Raw genomic sequence first — 19150 nt, forward strand, 5'->3', positions numbered from 1 at the left:
GTGTATTTGTTAATATTTGCTCGCCCAATGAAACAAAAAAACACCTAGATTTTGATAAATAATAAAGGGTATACAGTTAAACATTGTGTTTTCTTTTCTTTACATTGACGTGCTTTGACTACAAACTTTCTGCAGTCTTCCTCAGGAGAGCCACATCAGGTTGTGAAGTTGTCTGTCCCTTGGTTTACAGAGGTTTGGTCCTACCTGAATCAAAGACCTAACATCCAGACAGGATAAGATCCAGTCACATCTTACAGACAGGACTCAGTCTGATCTCATCTTAATCCACCAGGAGCAGAGAACTTTGCAGCATTTAGCAAGTTACAGTGGCAAGGACAAACTTCCTTTAACAGGCAGAAACCTCCAGCATGGCTAGACTGGCTGCAGTACAGGTCACAAAGCCTGCCCCCTCCATATAAACAGGTGGGACATGATCAAACTATAAAATCAGAACACAAATATAAAATCTTTAATCAGAGTTGTTTAAGAATATATCTGTTGTGTAATAAAGACCCTGAGGGACAGTTATTCATTTCATCATGCAGTTTGATTCGTCTGCTGACCGACCTCAGGATGTAATGTAATGTAATAAAATAAAACCAGCAAACAGAGCACCCATCACCACCAGAAGGAATCTGACTCCAGGACTTTAAGAGCTCCTCCCACAATGCGGATGTTCCCTGTAATAAGAACGTGGATCTCTACAGCAGCAAGGAGCGCAGCAGCTTTTGCTTCAGCGCTGGGTTTGACTGGAGGGTCTGTGACCATTGGATCCCGGCCCCGAGTGATCCACTGGAGGGCGCTGAGGATGCAGGGGAAGACCAGAGACAGGCTGTCCTCCTCTGAGTCCTTCTGGACGTTGTTGTGATGTCTCCAGCTCTTTTCGTTCTCCTGACAGCGGGTCATCATGTCCTCCACTGAGTGGTTCATGTTCCAAAGATCTGACACAACAGGAGATTAAACATGATTCACATTTAAGACACAACATGGTTTCTTTCCATTGTTGTCTTAATACCAGGAGAAAACCATGACTTTTCAACCTTGGCCCTCTTGAAAAGTCCCTGCCCGGGGGGTAGTACTTTCTCAAGTTCCAAGAACTTTTGGGGGCGTGGCCTGCAGTGCTGAATGTTTCTGATTGGTTGAGTACCCTCAGTGTTTTTATCTCTCCCTCCGTCCACAATAACATCACACACACCTGTGATTCATTCGGTTTAATAACTCCTGAACATTGGTCTTCTCTGAGCCTGATATTGTGAATACATCACTGTCAGCTCCCGGTGTTACAGTCTGAAGAGTGACCCTGTAAACTGGAGACCTTTAGCTGAACGTGTCAGTGTTTGTGGAGTTTACAACAGCTGCTGAAACACAGAAGGAGTCCTCTGGAATGCATCCTAGTTTAGTTTTTATTCAGATGTCCAAATATCCTCATCAGATATTTAATGATCATCTAAAGACGTTTGTGAGGGATGCATCCGGCTGAAAGTCTCTAGTTAACAGGGTCGCTCTTTAAACTGAAACACCGGTCCATCTCTGACATGTCTTAAAATCTGTCTTCTTGCTTTAAGTCGAGCGTTTCAAGCTTTTTAATCCTCTTTGTCTCTAGAGCTTGTCTCCTTCTAAGTGTTGATTCAGTGAATCCATCTGCAATAAAGCACGATCAAAAACAGAACAAGAGGAATCTCCTTCATGCTAACAGGCTAACTGTGGGGCTCTTACTGTCCTCTGCTGGCCTGACGGTGTAGTGCGATTACTTTTATTGCTTCTCCAAACGTCACTGGCCTGATTTGCATAATCTTCTCAGGACTTCAGGCAGACAACAATGAGCCACAGGAACCATTTTGTTCCTTGAGGAGAAGTTCCTGGAACTAAACGTTTTGACTTCTGGTTGAAAAGCAGCTTTTTAGACAACGGTCAGTGTGAGCTTTAAACAGCCAGGAGTGACAGATTCAAAGATCTCACCTGTGTCATTAAAGGAGCTGGAATCAGGTATGTTTTTACAGAACACAGCAAAGTTGAAACGACACGGCTGGAAAGAACAGAGGTACAAAGATTAGGAAGAATCTGCTTTAAATATTTTGCCTTTCTTTGGGTTTTCCTGCAAAATCAGTTTTACTCACCACCAGGAGTTTGAGCAGAGCTGCTGAGTCCCTGCCTCTTGAAACATTGAAGACCAAAACCCTGGCCACAGGTCTACAACAAAACAAAGAGATATCAGATCAAGTGTACAGGTCTACTCAGAGCAGCTGTGGAATCCCTGGTTTGGTGTGTTTTTGCAGGTTACCCCAAGCTGAGAGTTGTGTGTTTAAGGCGTGATGCTCACCTTGCGTCCCTGTCATACTGAGCTGAGGTCTTGTTGAACTAGTCTGCACAGTCCTGCATACTGCGCATGGTGTGAGCTCCATCCAGGAAGTACGTGACCTCTCCGTGGTTCAGTATCTGAGTCCGTCCAGGCCACACAGTTTCTGCCAGCCCTGAGACAAAACACAAGAAACCCGCTGAAGGATGTCACATATTGTGTCTGCAGGAGAGGTCGACATAAAAGTCAGGGATGATCACCAGTGATTGGTTGCTGCTCACCTTTCACCATGATGGCGCTGGGCCTGAAAGGAGTCACCTGGAGCTCACCTGTGTCCTCAGCAGTGGTGGAAGGGAAACTTTTGTATGCTGGGAGAGGAAGGATTAAAGAAAATGAGACAGTCATGAGTCCTTTCAGACACTAACACAGCATCTCTGTTTCTTAATGTGACAGGAAGTTCAAGATGCTTTCATGATTTAAGGACAGAAAGGAGCCAACTTCTGGGCTCAGGTGCCGCTCGCGGTTGCAGGAACAAACGCTGCACACTGAAATGACTTTACTCTGATGCTTCTTCCGGTCCGCCCGTCACTCATCGCACTCGATGGGCGAACCCGAGGAAGCGTACAGATAAAGTTTGTTAACTTTCCCGCCCTACCTGTCAGACTTCTTCTCTGCAGCCAGGTGTGACTCAGCTGGAGAGCTAGGGAGGCGTTGAACCGCTGATGCTTCCCTGCGAGGCTCAGCCGCAGAGGTCCACCGTCTGGTAGTCCTCCAGATCTGGACTCACCCTGAGGGGACACTGCAGGAACAGGATCGCATCAAACTGTGCAGCGTAAGAAGACTTTCAACATGTTTCAGTCAGACGGGAGTCTTACTCCGATCTCTTTGGCCCGGTCTCTGAGCACAGCCATTCCTTCTTCTGGCTGTTTGATGGTGAAGGCAGGAACCCCCGGCTGAAACACACCAGCGTTTACTCAAAAACAAAAATGCCTCTAGTCCCATCAGAATGTCTGATACTGATGTGTCCATAAAACACACCTTGAAGATTCCTCCTTTATGCCAGGCGATCTTCTCTATGGTGTCTCCAAGCATCTGAGTGTGGTCGATACCCAGAGAGGAGACACCACACACAAAGGGCCTCCTGTGGACCCAGAGAAGACAGGTTTTACTGCAGCACTTAAACCTGTTCCTGGACCGCCTTCCTGCAGACTTGACTGTGAGTTTTCAAGCAAGTTATAGATCAATAAATGAAACCAGTCTGCTCTCATCATTTGCATTTGGATCCTTAACACTGAAAGAGTCTTACCGTATAACGTTGATGCAATCGTACTGTCCAGCAATCCCCACTTCGATTATCGCTACGTCCACCTGGACAAAGAAAAAGTTGTTTAGACGAAGAAAGCCAAGTCGCTGATCCTGCATCTCAGACTTCTTCAGAGGATGAACCTTTCTATCATGGACTATCTGTGAACTGTCATTACTGTACGTTTTTTGCAAGCAACAACCATCACTGTGAAAAATTGACGCTTGTGAGGAATTACCAAAAACTGCAGTACCACGAGTGCCCACTTGGGGGTGGTTTAAAAAGTGAGTTTTGGTCCAAAAAGCTAATTTCTTATAGCTCATCTGTTTGGTTACATTTAAGAGTTATGCATCAACAAAATTAGTGTGTGTGGCTTATTTGATGTCGGCATGTTGTAGCTGTGTGCTAGGTAGCTGTCATATAGCGATCTGTTGGTTTCTGTATGATGAGTTTGGAAGTGTCAGCATTTACAACACCTTTGGGCTTTAATGCCTCTCAAGAAATAAGGTGTTTGAGCTTACCTTTTCCTCCAAGAACACCCGAAAGGCCAAGAGGGTGAAAAAGAAAAAGTATCAAGGCATCGCTCCATCATTGGCATCCTGAAACAGAACAAAAATATCTGCACTAACTCATTTGTAAAAGATCTTTGGGGAAACAAAACCTTGCCCACGCATATTTTATGTGACCTTTACTTTGAATTACAAATTCATCTCATCACAGTCACAGAAAACACTGAATCAAAAAGGTTAAATTACACAAATGTCTCTTTGAGTGCATTCATTATTTTTTCAAGATCTAATTTGGGAGAGTATCGGTTTTATTCTGGCAGTGGGCCACATTTGGAGGAGGCGTGACTGTATGACTAACTTCAACTAAAGTTTGAGTTTTAGGATGCACAGGGTTTTTTCAATAGGACATTGCTGCTTCGTCCTCTGTGTTTAAATGTACATTTATGCCCTGTCACACGTCCTACCTTAGTTTCATCCAAACGCTGAAAAACCTGCAGGAAATGTTTATTGAAGAGCTCTCTCTCGATGGGCTGTCCGTTGATTCTGATCCTCTCCCTGACCTCGACCAGATGTGGAGAACTGCAACCAAGATGGAGAGATATATGTCCCTTTTCACCCTGATGAATACACTCACACTGAAGAATAATGGATGGAATAAGAAAGGATGATAGCCTTCTATATTTATAGACATTGCAAGTCAAGATGTCTTTTAAATTCAGATCTTTGCTTCATTTAAATGTAATTTCAAAGTAGTTAAAAGGTAAATCTAAGAATCTGATAAACTTTTTTGACCTGCATTGCAATCAAAAATAATATTTAGAGATATCTTGTATCTAATTTCAGGAGTCATCTTACTTATTCGAGCGACATAAGTGTTACAGGTAATTTCAGCAAAATTCAAAATGTGCAGCACGAACTGTTAGTTGTGAAACGGAATTTCACATTTAAGTAAGGCTTAAATTAAACTGTGGTTATGCTTAATAGAAATCTGACTGGATGAGACTAATTTTTCAGTATGATGTGTATTTTTATTTCCTTATGAATCAGGAAGAAGTGAAAGGCAACTATTTGTATATTCTTCATTGAGCTAGCTATTTTCTACCCTCAGTGTGAGGTCAGGCGAAAATGGCCGTCACGTAAATTTGGTCACTTAAACTCCAGAAGTAATATTTTTTAAACACAGCAGTTTTTACCTGTAAAATCCTGTACGTAGGCCATGACTTCTTAAAATCTGCTCAGTGAAAGCACACGTGGAGCCCTGAGAGAGAAAAGCCAACCCTCAAAACTGTCACAAGACATCAGCAAATAAAAACATGTTAAAACATGATAGCAGCAGAACCTGTAATCAGATCTTTGATAAGGGATGCTCAGAGTCTAAAGACCACTTTAAACAAAGGGTGAACCCGATCTTTGCAGGATATATCTGACTGTGTTTTTGAGAAAATACAGCCTTGGTATGTACAGGACAAAATCAGCAAAGAGAGGAAACCGTTGTCCTCAGGGGGCGGCATAATGTCCCCAACATGTGTGATGAATAAACACACAGCTTGTTTCAGCTCACCTTGCCTTTTGTTCCCGTCACATGGATGATGTTGAGATTATCCATTTCCTCCACCTTTGACACACACAGACATCAGATAAAACTTAAACACATCATCCATATCAAAGAATAGAGACAGCCAGTGACAGAGGTGGGGACCGATGTTGTGTACAGAGCATTGACTGCACATATATGTTATTATAATACGAGAACAGATGTCACAAAGTGCTTTATATACAGTTTATTTACATTATGAGATGTGACACCAAGAGGCCGCCTGTTTCTCAGGTGGGTCCAGTCCACAGCGTCACATATTCTTGTGTGGGTTTGAAGCAGACACTCACAGTTATGTAAAGTTCAATGACTCTTCTGTTGGTGTTTGTTACGTTTCCTCTCACCGTTCCTCCTCTACTCTGATAATCCAAAGCACACAGCGCTGCAGGAGCCTCATTGGTCAACAGAGCTGTCAAACATGGGCTTAATATGGAAGAGGGTTTTGGCCACTGATTATTTTTAAGTCCCGCCTTTTTTCTCAGAATTCTGTCTTGAAGATCAAAGAGAACATTCTGGAATTCTGTCTTTAAGTTCAAAGACAACATTATAGAACTCTGTCATTAAGATCAAAGACAACATTCTAGAATTCTGTCTTTAAGATCAAAGACAACATTCTAGAATTCTGTCTTGAAGATCAAAGACAACGTCCTAGAATTCTGTCTTTAAGATCAAAGACAACGTTCTAGAATTCAGTCTTTAAGATCAAAGACGACATAATAGAATTCTGTCTTTAAGATCAAAGACAACATTATAGATCTCTGTCTTTGATGTCAGAATTCCGAGAGAAAAGTCGACGTTCTAAAGAAGAGTCAGATCTAAACTGATCCTGCTTTATCCCTATTTTTTATCATCAATAACTAATTCAAAGTAAACTAGTCAGAAACATGAACACTGAGAAATAAATCAGCATGATAACAACTAATGACAGAAAACCATATTTGACAAACATTTATTTGATCTGTGTTTGGATTTTACACTTTGACACATGTCCCATCTGTTCACATGGAGGAGGCAGAGTTTGTGAGCTATACTGCAGCCAGTCAGTAGGCGGGGCTCAACATGTTTTGTCAAAATCTTTCCATTTTAATACAAAGACTGTGACTCACTGAGAGGCCGACTTGCCTCATGAAGTTCTCCATGATCGGGAGCAGCTGACTGGTAGGACATTTATAGTAAGAAAATTCTGTTCAGATTGAGCATGTCGACCTGCCAAAAGGAAATAAAAGAAAGTGTCTCTTCTTACCTTCTCTGCGAAGCCTTTAGCATAACACTCCATGGTTAGATGATCTGCTGTCACTTCTGTTGAAGACGCTTTAAGCTCTGACTCACCTGTTTATTGACTGACTCCACCCTTCTGCAGTGTGCACATTGTGCATGTTTTTACAGACCATTAAATACCTTCAAGTCGACAGTGAGTTCAGACTTTGGGGTCACACTGCTCGAGGTGCTGGGAACTTGTCACAGGAGTCTCTTTGAAGCAGCTCTGTTAGAAACGTTCTGTGTTCTACTTTACAAGTGTTTACACAGATAATAGGAAGTGAGTGTGCTTCCTTTAATGACTACGTTCGCAGAAGAAAAGTCACATTGCTTGATGCTGAAGGCATGATGTTTGAAATTCATCTTCCTTCTTTTTTCATTGTTTGATTGTCTTGTTTCATAACATTGCTCGGTCACTTTATGATCTGTCCTGTATCACTTTAAGACTTGCTTTAAATATGTATTTTATTATTATTTTGAGTCTCTAAAGAATTGGGTTAAGTAGACGTTAATGTTGAAACAATAACATCTTCTAGTTTACACATCCTGCATGCCAGCCCTGCAAAAATCATCACATGAGCTGGGCCCCCGTCAGGAAAGTCTGGAACCGCCCCTGGATGGATGCATGAGTGGATGCATGGATGGATGCATGGTTGGATGCGTGGATGGATGGATGCATGGATGGATGCATGGATGGATGCATGGATGGATGAATATAATTTTTCACTAGCACTTGTTTCAAGTTTAAAGGTGTATTCTTCAGGGTGTTTGCAGTGTTATGTGACTGTGTGCTCTGCAGGTGTTGTGTGTGGAAACATGTGGAACCGGAAGATGGCGACACGGCACCCCACGGATTTGCAGCGCAGCTAAATCCCATGAAGAAGAAAGGAAACCTTTGCACACACATATACACATACAGCCTATGGCACACACACACACACACACTGAACACTCCGTGATAACTCTTCCTACATCTCGATTTGTCCTGGACAGTCTCGGTCCTCCTTCCGTATCTCTGCACCATGTCCTCCGCAGATCTGGGCCGCGCACTCTGCATCATCACCGGGGCCTCCAGAGGCTTCGGCCGGGCCGTAGCGGTGCAGCTCTCCCGGTTGGTGAAGCCGGGCTCGGTGCTCCTGCTGGCGGCCCGCTCCGGGGACGAGCTACGAGCTCTGCAGGAGGAGCTGGCCGGGTCAGAGGCAGGCAGAGCCGGGGTGAAGGCTGTGTGTGTGGAGGCTGATCTGGGACAGAAGGAGGGACCGGAGAGAGTCCTGAAGGCTGCTGCAGAGGCTTCTTCTGAGGAGATAGAGCACCTGATACTGATCAACAACGCAGGTGAGAGGACCACCTGTTGAACTTGAGCTGCATGGGTTCAAGGGAGAAAACAGGAATGCATTAAATCCTCCAGTTTAAAGCTGGAATAAAAATCATCCTCTGCTGTGTCACTAAAACCGGGAGACCGGGTTTGAAATTTTCATTTTCCTCTCTTCTTCTTCTTCTTCTGCTTCTTCTACTTATTCAGGGGAGACCTACATCCATCTGTTTTACCTTATTATATAAAGAATAATAGTAGAAAACATGTTGCTGACAGCTTATCTTTGAATCATCAAAGTTACATCATGCAAAACTCATCAAATGTTGTGCAACATTACAACATAAATATGATTTCTCTAACATTTTTAGCCCCTTGCTTCAGCTATTGATGTAAACAAAGACTGTCAAGAAGAAGTTGATGCAGCTGCTGGTTTAAAAACAATAAGATACAGATGTAGGAGTTTGTGAAACCTCCATCAGGGGGCGACTGCACTTACTGGATTGATTGTATAGAAGTCTGAGTAAAAGGTCTGATTTTAACATTATCCTCCTGACTTTATGGTCTCAATCTTTAGAGTATTGTTACAGAAATCAAATGTTTACTGTGATATTTTTTTTATTCTTGCTGAAGCTCTGGAGGAGTTAAATTAAAGCTGTGATTTTGTGCTGAGCAGCTCGGTCATAAGACCTGCACATGTTCTGGCTTAAAGACTTTCTTACAGATTCTTACAAAACCAAAAGCAACATTTATTTAAAACAACAACAACAACAAAGACAGTTTTCACCCAGAGGTTTATTTGATTGTTTAACTTTTGTCATGGTCACCACAAAAACTCTTCCACCTGTGTTCCCTCTATTCTCAGGCTCTCTGGGCGATGTTTCCTGCTTCACCAAAGACTTCACCAACATGGCCGACGTGGACTCCTACCTGTCTTTCAACTTCAGCTCCTGCCTCTGCCTCACCGCCGGCGTCCTGCAGAGGTTTCCAAAGAGACCGGGTCTGAAGCGGACCGTGGTGAACGTGTCCTCGCTTTGCGCCCTGCAGCCGTTCTCCTCCTGGGTGCTGTACTGCAGCGGGAAGGCCGCCCGACACATGATGTTCAAGGTGCTGGCTCAGGAGGAGCCGGACCTCAGGGTGCTCAGCTACTCTCCAGGTATGGAGTGAAGTTTGACCTTTGACCCTTTCAAAATAAAAGACATGACCGTGAATTATTTTGAAGGTGCAGAAAAGTTGAGTCCTGATGTTTTATTCATGATCTTTATAATAAAAGAAACAGGATGTTGTTGGATCTAGATACTCATTGTGTTATTAATCAGAAATTATGTTTCCTCTCCCTCTTCACTCCACCCCTCTGGTCCCCTCTCATCTTTAAACCCTGACCCTCATCCCTGCTCTCTCTCTCTGGTTGCACACAGGTCCTCTGAACACCGCCATGCAGCAGGAGGCCCGGTCCAGTACGGGTGACTCGGGTCTCAGGAAGGCGTTCTCCGACATGTTCTCTGAGGGGAAGCTCCTCACCTGCGAGGAGTCCTGCACTAAGATGATAAAGGTGCTGCTGGAGGACAAATACACGTCAGGGGATCAGATTGACATCTATGATGTGTAGACCGCCACACCTGAGTGTATCCGTGCCTTTAACTCAGACTGTGTTCAGGAAGTTGCTACTCTCAGTGTCCGTCCTCATTTCTGGTCCAAAGTCTGAGTACACGATCAGTTTGTTCTGATCGACATGTCCCGTAAAGTCTGAAGGTTGTGACGTGCCTTACTCATGTTGTCTGTTCCCCGTGTTAATGTCTGCAGATTAATCTGTATGTAATCCTCCTCTATTGAAGAACCTGGGCATTTCAACATGTGAGTTATTCTACGATATGAGATATTCACACATTCCTCGCTGTAACATTTTGTCTTAATGTTAATGTGAAATCATTCTTTAATAAGTGCTAACCTCAGGCATTATATGAATCAGTAGCTAACTCTATAAAACTGTCACTTTTTAATGTTAATTTTTGTTCTTACTCTCAGAGTTGGTGCTGAAGATCCTTGAAAAATATAAAAACTACATAAATTATGTAAAACTATGTAGCAGCCTCCCACCATGTTGTCTCTTTTATATATTTCTATCTGATGTTTATCTTTATGAATTATCTTATTCTTGTAATTCAGTTTCAGTTCTTAATAAAATGAAAATGAAATCAAATTATTGTGTGTGCATTTTTATGTAAAACACACTTCTTATCACTTTGCTGAGTTTATCTTCAGGAACCAGGAAGGAGTTAGTTTCAGAGAAAGGTTCCCCCAGAGGTGCGCCAGTTCATCTGTATGTGGCGAGTCGCAGCTTCACTGTGAACAGTTCCACAGAGGCTTCACTCTGGCTTCCTTCGAACCTGAAACAGAAACTGATGTTCTTGTAATTAACAGGTCTTAAGTTTGCTGAAATAACAACATCATGATGCATATTACTCAAAAGTCAAACGTTAAGCTTTGTCAGGTCTGTCCCATAGACTGTATAAATAATGGACGTAGTATCCGTGACGTCACCCATCTGTTCCTGAGCGCTGTTTTGAAGCCAATCGACGGCGGCAGCCATATTGGAAATGCAGAACTCAACCAGGCATAATGTGACATAAAGGGTCGGAGTTTGAGCCTCTTAGCCAACAGCTATGTGTTCCCGACTGGGAGTCCAGTCAGTCATGTCCTTATTTGGGCAAAAACTCGTAATCTTAATATCTTCTGAACCATTGCGTTAGAAAAAAATTCACCCCTGTATAGTGTGTGCCGATAGAGAAATTAGCTTTGTAGGGCCAAGCCGTTTTTTGAACCAGGCTATAAACATGTTTATTAATGCTGCAAAGATCGTCTTTTACCCATTCATGTCTATGTGGTTTCCGGTGTTTCTGCAGCCAGCCTCAAACAGATTCTCTATGAATTGCAGTTTATAACACTTGCGCAATGGGCTTCATAGTTTCAGACCAGAGGTTGCCGCTTGGTCTGTCCTCAAGAGGAGAAGAAAACTATTTTTACAATGTTTGTTTGTTAAATGGAGGTGGGATTCATAATTTCAGATGTGTTCCAGGAAGTCAGGAAATCTAAACGCTGATTGTCTTAAGTGACACAGCATTGAGCAGATTTGTATCTCAGTATAAATGTTTGAATTAGAACAGATTCTTAGCTGCTCTTCATGCAGATATCTGTTTATAGAGAGAAACAAAGCCTAACAACGCTGGATTGTGTTCCTCCTGCTTTTGCTCTCCATACAGACTGTTTTTCCTGCTGACACCTGATTATGTAATACTGCTGCAAAAGTTCTACAAATGGAGACCAGAGAACAAAGAGCTAACCAGCTATAGAGTTTGGAAGTGATGATGGTGGAGACCCAAAGTAGAGCTTAAGAGATCTCTTAATTTTGTCTGTTTGCCACATTAAGACTTAGAATAAATGCTCTGTGCTCCCAAATATGGGCAACTTTTAAAACATGATGATGTGTCAGTGCATTTCATGAAGCTGGTTCTGCTGCCCTCAGTTGGTCAAAGAAATATTAAAGAAGACTTGAAGGCCTGGTGACAGAGTGAGAGTTACCACCTTCACTGTACCGTGCCAAAATAAGAGATCCAGCAGACTGACTGTCATAGACTTCTGACTGAAGGCCACAGCTGCCCTGCACCAAAATACCCCGCAGGAACCATCCCAAAGAAGGGGACGTCACCCCCCCATGCCCCCTCAGACTCCCTCTACTCACCCCCTGTCCCACCCTGGGGAGGTGGTACAACCCCACAGGGTGCTCTTCTATTTTTAGCTCTTTCAGGGGTCGGGCAAGTGCTCCTAAATGTTTGTGAAGATTTCTCTCAGCAGCTCTTTGAGTCCCTCATCCCTCCCTCAGACGCTCACTCCTTTCTCTCCTTCTCTGTCTCTGTGTTTTGTTTGGCCGGGACAATGACTGGGGGGAACATGGAGAGTGCCGAGCTGTTCGATGCCGGGAAGAAAGGTCGTGGCCTGAGGGCCACCAAGGACCTGAATGCCGGGGATGTGGTCTTCGCTGAGCCCAGTTTCTCTGCTGTGGTCTTCAACGAGTAAGAGTCTCCTGGTTTTTGTTTCTTTAGATTTAATTCACAGGATCAGGACAACCTTGCTGCACATGAAGGCCTGCAGGTGTGATGTGGACTGCAGGTTTTCTCTCCTCTCTGACCTCATTTTTGGAGGCCAGATTTCTCATGACAGCAGCAGCAGCAAGAAAGCTGCCGAGGTGTCATGTGAACTTGAGCATGACGTACTTTTGGATTCAGTTTCAAAGGATCCTGTTCAGACACCGTTCAGACTTTCTAATTCACTTCTAAGATGAAAGAAAGTGACTGTGAGAGTACACCTGAGAGTCTATTTTTGTTGCACCTTCCTTTAGAAGAAGTTGTGTGTCGGTGTGCTGCAGGTATTCTGTGCAGAGTTCTGAATGCTGCTCGTCAGAGTTCAGTTTGTACTCTGAGGACAGACAGCAGACCTGCTGAGTTTAAACAGCTCATACTGTAGTTACACATCAGTTATGTATTTTGGCTCCTAACGTCGGTCATATTTTAAAGCATCAGCAGGTCTGAATGAATGACAGGTGCAGCACGTTCTGGAGTTGTTTCAGTAGTCTGCCTCAGCCAGCAGCTACATATGTAACAGGCTGCAATGGCTGCAACATGATGCGCTCCATGAAACTACGTCCACTAACAGTTCTTGTTTTTGGACCCCACAGAGATAGAGCTTTATTAATTACTAAATAGTACCAGAAATATTAGAATTTCTCCCTTGGATTGCTTCAGCCTGCAGCAGTGAAACAGGCTGTAATTGCTGCAACATAACCCAGGCTGAAAACTCTGCAATCTTACGATGTTGAACACACAAGTTTTCGAATCATCCAGTTATTCTGCTCATATTTTGTGGTATTAATGGGAAGGTACAAAAGGTTTGCTTCAGACTGCAGCAGTGAAACACAGCCAAGTTCCACCAGATCCGTCTCCGTTCCTTCACAACACCAGATCTGGTAGGTTTCTGATCTAGTCAATCTGTTAACTTCCACTGGATCTGATCCGTTGCGTTCCGGCTGCATCTCTGATCCGGCAGGTCGGAGCCTTCCGGATCAGATACACAAGACTTCTATTTTTGCAGGATGTCGGAGCACGACGCATCAATCACAACAGAGCAGATGGAGCGGGACAAGAAGTCCAGCACCAAAACAAAATGAAAACATCCGGTTAATTTTTAGAATAAAACACTCTGTGTTATCACTAGATCGTATTTAACTGAACTACAACAACAAACCATCATGATGAGTGGAGCCAGGCCTGGAGTCAACAGGTCAGAGGTTTTCAGAGGACCAGAAAGACAACATGGATGAGGAGAGGAGGAGGATAACCCTTGATTCAGTAATTACCGCGGGAAAACCTTGGTCACATGGCTCAAGCTGTCCAGCGGTCCTGCTCCGTGCTGCGTTCTAAAAACGCAACCGGTGTGTGTTGACGGATGAGAGAGCACGGAGCCGGACTGCAGCGAATCTGGTGGAAGTCCCATAACAGGCTGCAATGGCTGAAACCCTTAGAAAATAAACTATGTCCTATAAAAGTTCTTGTTTTTGTCCCTCACATACTTTGATTTTAGACATTTGTTCTAAGGACTCATGTTTCAGCCATTACAGCCTGTTTCACTGCAGCAGGCTCAAGCTAACTTTTTATATCCATTAACACCTCACTGGATGATTCTCTGGACCAGCAACTCCGGTATCTACCATTGTGAGATTTCAGCATTTTCAGCCTGGGATATGTTGCAGCCATTACAGCCTGATTTACTGCTGCAGGCTTGGAGCCACCCTAAGAAAAAATCCTAAAACTTACGGTACTTTTTAGTGATTAAAACCTTAAAATATGTGAAAACAGCAGCAAAACAGGCTGAAGTGAGTGAATTACATCCTCTAACAGTTCTTGTTTTTGTCCTTGACAGGCTCAGGTTGTTACTCAAAGTGTCTGACAACATTACAGAGAGGATCCCCGCAGAGAGAGACAAAAACAGTAACCTACATTGCAGAACACAGGAGTTGGTTGTCTACCACAGTGTTGATGGATTAGTTGGTTTATGTCTTTGTGTGTTTAATTAACGATCTAGTTTGGCTCTCTCATTTTAAACGTCAAAGTTGGACAAAAATACAAACAGACTGGAGCTAGTCATCCCCAAGTCATCCTCTGGAGCAACTCTGCATTCTTTTCTACCTTTGAGACTATAAAATGTGAATAAATACATAAAGAACAGAAATAATTTTCTGCAGCTCAAGCTGAGCAAACGTTTTGACCTTTCCTGAACCAGCTGATCGTCTGAGCGTTCAGGACGCTGTGTTTGTGTTTGTGTCTGTTCTCAGGTCTGCTCTCTGTCCCTTTGGACTCTGCAGGACAGACTATGTAAATACACACACACACTCTGCCGTCAGCTGAGAGCTTCTCTGTGTGTTGTTGGATCCAAACTCATGAATGATGTCGGTGCGGTTGTCATGTTTGCAAATGCCACTTCAGTTTCTGCAGGAGCTGTGGTGATGTTGTAAATATTTATGCGCGCTCCTGTTTGATGTCATGTCTGTAACTCATGGATTCATCTTCAATGTGAATCAGATCTAAGCTCAGGAGTCGTGCATAAATACAACATTCCCCGAGACAAACTCAAAGACGACAGATCAAGTGTTTGCTCTGGTGTAGATCTTCACAGAGTTTCAACATGATTTCACATCTCTCTGTTTGGTGTGTTTCAGTTTGTCCATCCAGGTGTGCCACAACTGTTTCCGGCGTCAGGCCAACCTGCACCGCTGTGCTCAGTGTAAGTTCGCCCACTACTGTGACCGCACCTGTCAGACGGCATGCTGGGATGAGCACAAACAGGAGTGTGGAGCCATCAGGAAGGTTGGCAGGGCCCCGAGCGAGAGCGTCCGGTAAGAACTCCTGATCCATCCTGCAGGGAGCCGAAAGAGAGCTGCAGCAGACACTGAAGGGAAGATGTTAAAGCATCAATAAGAACAGTCAGGATCAGCAGTGCATCCCCTTTAGAGTCTATAAAACCAGTCTGATCAGTGTAGTTTCTGTGATCCCCACTCGTCCCTCCTCTATGTTTATAAAAACCATGAGTTTGGCTTTGAGACAATCTCCATCATCTCGCCCTCTCTCTGTCTCCGGCTCAGTCTGGCCGCTCGGGTGCTGTGGCGTATCCACAAGGACACAGGTGTGGCGTCAGACAGTCAGCTGGTCTCTGTGGAGCAGCTGGAGGACCACGTGTCTGACATGTCTGAGGAGGACCTGAAGAAGATGAAAACAGACGTGCAGAACTTCCAGGAGTACTGGTCCTACGGCAGGAAGAAGCACTCCGCGGAGGAAATCTCACACATCTTTGGCATCGTAAGAAATAAAGCAGAACTATGGATTCTTATCTGTGCATGTTGAACCTCACCTCTCCATCCTTACCATCCTCTCCTCTCCTCTCCTCTCCTCTCCTCTCCTCTCCTCTCCTCTAGATAAAGTGTAATGGATTCACTCTGAGTGATCAGAGAGGCCTGCAGGCTGTGGGTGTTGGCCTTTTCCCAAACCTTTGCCTGGTTAATCATGACTGCTGGCCGAACTGCACCGTCATCCTCAACAATGGCAAGTATGTATTCAAACTTCCTCTGAGTTTAAAGGACATGTTTGACTTCTTACAGAATCAGAGACAAACTCAGGCTGTTTGAGGGACACCAGGCTCCAGCAATACTTTGAAGTCCATGTTGAAACCTCTTCAGCTATTGTCTCTCGTTAGCTGTAATAATTTCCCCATAACAGACCCAAAGCAGAGATAACTTTCTATACTTCTTACAGTGTTGTAATCTTTATTGAACATGCATTCAACTTTTTTTTTGTATGACATACGTTACCTACCATGCAAATTACATTTATTTTAAAGTGCAGCACATATTTCCCATATCCTACAATTTTTGCAGAGCAACAAACATTATTTCTGTGCATTACATATATTTAATGTGCAAAATACATTTTCTTTCCTGCAATAAACATTATCTAAACTTTTTAAATTAAATGTTTTATTTCCAAAAAATATGAAAATATTGAAATTTAAAGAGAAAATATTATTTTACACTTTTTAAACATGCAGCATACATTATCTCCCATGCAATCTCTACCTTTACAGTGCAACATGTACATTATCTTCTATGCAATGTACATCATATAGTATGAAATATAAATTTTAAAGAGTACAAAATATATGCGCTATTGAGAGCTATCTCTCATGAAACCTACACTTTCCGCAGTGTAACAAGCATTATCTACAATTGAATATATATTTTCATAGTGCAGGTTTATTATTATTATTATTATCCACTGCAACAAGGTAAATTACAAAAACATTAACATATGCATAATATACATGACATATTATTAAATAAATTTGTTTTACAGTATAACAGACTTTAGCTGCTGGACAATATACATTTTTTACTGTGTGGTTTACATTATCTTATGTGTTAAAAAGATTATCTAGCATGCAATCTACACTTGACAGTGCAACAAACATTATCCTCTGCAATATAAGTCATCTACAGTTCAAGATAAATTCTCTTTCCTGCAATCAATAGTTTTTAACGAGCAACATACAAAACTAACTGAGTAATATACGTTACCCTTCATGCAGTCTGTACTTTGTTTAGCACAATATACTTTTTTCACTTTGAAATAAAAATATTTCAAAGAGCATGTTACATTTTCAACTTGAGTTTGTTCTGTTTCTGTGGATACCTGAATGTCATGCATCAAAGGTTAAGCATTTTTAACTGTGTTGTAAATCATTATCATCATTGTAGTGTTGTTGATGCTTTATTTCAAGGGAAACCTTTGCACTGACTCTGATTTTGTTTTGCAGCCAGTCAGCTCTGAGTACTGCTCTCCACTCCAAGAGGAGGTTCGTATCCAGCTGTTCACACATCAGCATCTGTGTCAGGATGAAGCTTTAATGCTATCTGAATATTTCTGACATGTAAAACGTAATGTGAATCTTTTACTCCCCCTCCTCTGTTTCAGGATTGAGCTGCGAGCCTTGGAGAAGATCCCAGAGGGCCAGGAGCTGACCGTCAGCTACGTGGACTTCCTTAGTCTGTCAGCCGACCGTCTGAAGAAGCTGAAGGAAACTTTCTACTTCGAGTGCAGCTGTGAGCACTGCAGCAAGCACATGAAGGACGACCTGATGATGGCGCCCGCAGACAGCAAAGTCAGGAAGGAGGGGTGTCTGATATCAGAACAAAATAAAGACTGTTAATGTTCATGATTATAACTCTGAGTATCTGCTCTCAGCCGGCTGCTGATAAAGTGAAGGAGGTGACGGCCTTCAGCAAAGCGTCTCTGGAGAAGATTGAGCAGGCTCGTGTAGACATGGATTACCACCAGGTGAACCACGCTGCTGCAGTATTCTCTCCCATTCTGTCTCCCTCATCATCTTAACATGTACTCCCCGTGTGTTTTCTGTCCCCGCTCAGGTGGTAAAGTTGTGTCTTGAGTGTTTGCAGAAGCAGAAAGACGTCCTGGCCGACACTCATCTTTACCATCTGCGTGTGCTCAGCGTGATCAGTGAGGTCCTCTCATACCAGCAGCAGTTTGAAAAGGCTGCAGACTATGCTCGCAGCATGGTGGAGGGATACATGTGAGTGGACAAGGAGACATGACTCTGTTGTGGAAGTCACTGCAATTAAAAACAGACATGACTCTGTAGTGGAAGTAACTGCATTAAAAACAGACATGACTCTGTAGTGGAAATCACTGCATTACTCTTAACTGCGCCTTCTCTCTTAAACAGGAAGTTGTATCACCCCAACAACGCCCAGCTCGGTATGGCCATCATGAGAGCGGGGGTCACCCACTGGCATGGAGGTCAGATTGAGGAGGGTCACGGTCTGATCTGCAAGGCCTTTGGGATCCTCCTGGTCACACACGGACCAAACCACGCCATCACCAGAGACCTGGAGGTATGACACTGAAAATATCTGCAGTATTTGATGGAAAATATCGAAATATTAAGTAAGTATCATAATATTTGTTTGTTTTGCATTCAGTCAATGAGGACACAGACAGAGCTGGAGCTGAAGATGTTTAAGCAGAGTAAGGACACGTACCACAGCATGAGGGATGCTGCTCTGAAGATCCCATCTGCTGATGAAAATGTCAAAGGAGTCTGAAGATGACGTAACCAGATTAAAACGCTCTGATGCTCCGATGTCCGATTCGATCATGTTAAGATCTGCATCAAGGCTGTGGATGTGTCTGATGAGTCACTGCTCTGTGCAGATGTGACACAATATATTGCATGGTGCAGTAATGTGCAATAAAAATGAAGACTCCACATAAGTTGTGATCACCTTTCTACAAACTCTCAGCATGCAATGCAAAATGTCTGCAAAGGACCATTTCCTCATGATATACAATCCTCTCATTCCTAGTCTCGGAGTCGCCCCCTGCTGGATATTACACTTAGAATAAGATCAAAGCAATAGAAGTCGATCAAAGCAATAGAATGTGATCAATGCAATAGAATGTTTATTTAGTGAATGGGACCATCATTCACTACAAGAACATCATGCTGTGTTGAAGAAAAAACTAGAGATTGAGACCATAAACTCATTAGTGTTTACTGAGGGAACAAATCAGCTGTGGAGGACTGTTTTTTTCTGCTACTAAAGCCTGACTCCTCATTGCAGCCAGAAGAGACGCCCCCTGCTGGACATTAGGGAAAATGCAGCTTAAAGTTATTTGCTACGTCCTCTTCTTTTGCACAATCCTTGGTTTTAATATCACGCTGTACTCCAGAAGATCAGGCTTTGCACTTCTGTGTGCTT

The 19150-nt window shown here is 43.2% G+C and overlaps 2 protein-coding genes and 1 pseudogene across 2 annotated transcripts; 2 read left to right on the top strand and 1 right to left on the bottom strand.

The window, feature by feature from the left end:
• Positions 1–367: 367 nt before the first annotated feature.
• Positions 368–8245, bottom strand: LOC117831603 (annotated as a pseudogene).
• Positions 7783–10471, top strand: spra (sepiapterin reductase a). Its single transcript, XM_034710365.1, has 3 exons — positions 7783–8294; positions 9137–9427; positions 9690–10471. Exons 1-3 carry the CDS (start codon positions 7982–7984, stop codon positions 9878–9880), a joined length of 795 nt encoding a protein of 264 aa, XP_034566256.1. The 5' UTR covers positions 7783–7981; the 3' UTR covers positions 9881–10471.
• Positions 10472–12204: 1733 nt separating this feature from the next.
• smyd1a (SET and MYND domain containing 1a) lies at positions 12205–18651 on the top strand. The gene is made up of 10 exons (XM_034709910.1): positions 12205–12341; positions 15041–15217; positions 15464–15677; positions 15794–15924; positions 17188–17226; positions 17346–17532; positions 17616–17708; positions 17798–17961; positions 18115–18283; positions 18371–18651. The coding sequence occupies exons 1-10, from the start codon at positions 12205–12207 to the stop codon at positions 18491–18493; spliced, it is 1434 nt and encodes a 477-aa protein (XP_034565801.1). The 3' UTR covers positions 18494–18651.
• Positions 18652–19150: the final 499 nt, after the last annotated feature.

This window comes from Notolabrus celidotus, chromosome 19, assembly GCF_009762535.1.
Source record: "Notolabrus celidotus isolate fNotCel1 chromosome 19, fNotCel1.pri, whole genome shotgun sequence".
Lineage (NCBI taxonomy): Eukaryota > Metazoa > Chordata > Actinopteri > Labriformes > Labridae > Notolabrus > Notolabrus celidotus.

Bases quoted from the DNA above. Each gene is read 5' to 3' on its own strand.
- spra (XM_034710365.1), top strand. From the start codon at position 7,982: ATGTCCTCCGCAGATCTGGGCCGCGCACTCTGCATCATCACCGGGGCC. The intron at 8,295-9,136 runs GTGAGAGGACCA...CTCTATTCTCAG, and splicing joins GATACTGATCAACAACGCAG to GCTCTCTGGGCGATGTTTCC. The intron at 9,428-9,689 runs GTATGGAGTGAA...GGTTGCACACAG, and splicing joins GGTGCTCAGCTACTCTCCAG to GTCCTCTGAACACCGCCATG.
- smyd1a (XM_034709910.1), top strand. From the start codon at position 12,205: ATGACTGGGGGGAACATGGAGAGTGCCGAGCTGTTCGATGCCGGGAAG. The intron at 15,678-15,793 runs GTAAGAAATAAA...CCTCTCCTCTAG, and splicing joins TCTCACACATCTTTGGCATC to ATAAAGTGTAATGGATTCAC. The intron at 17,533-17,615 runs GTCAGGAAGGAG...ATCTGCTCTCAG, and splicing joins TGGCGCCCGCAGACAGCAAA to CCGGCTGCTGATAAAGTGAA.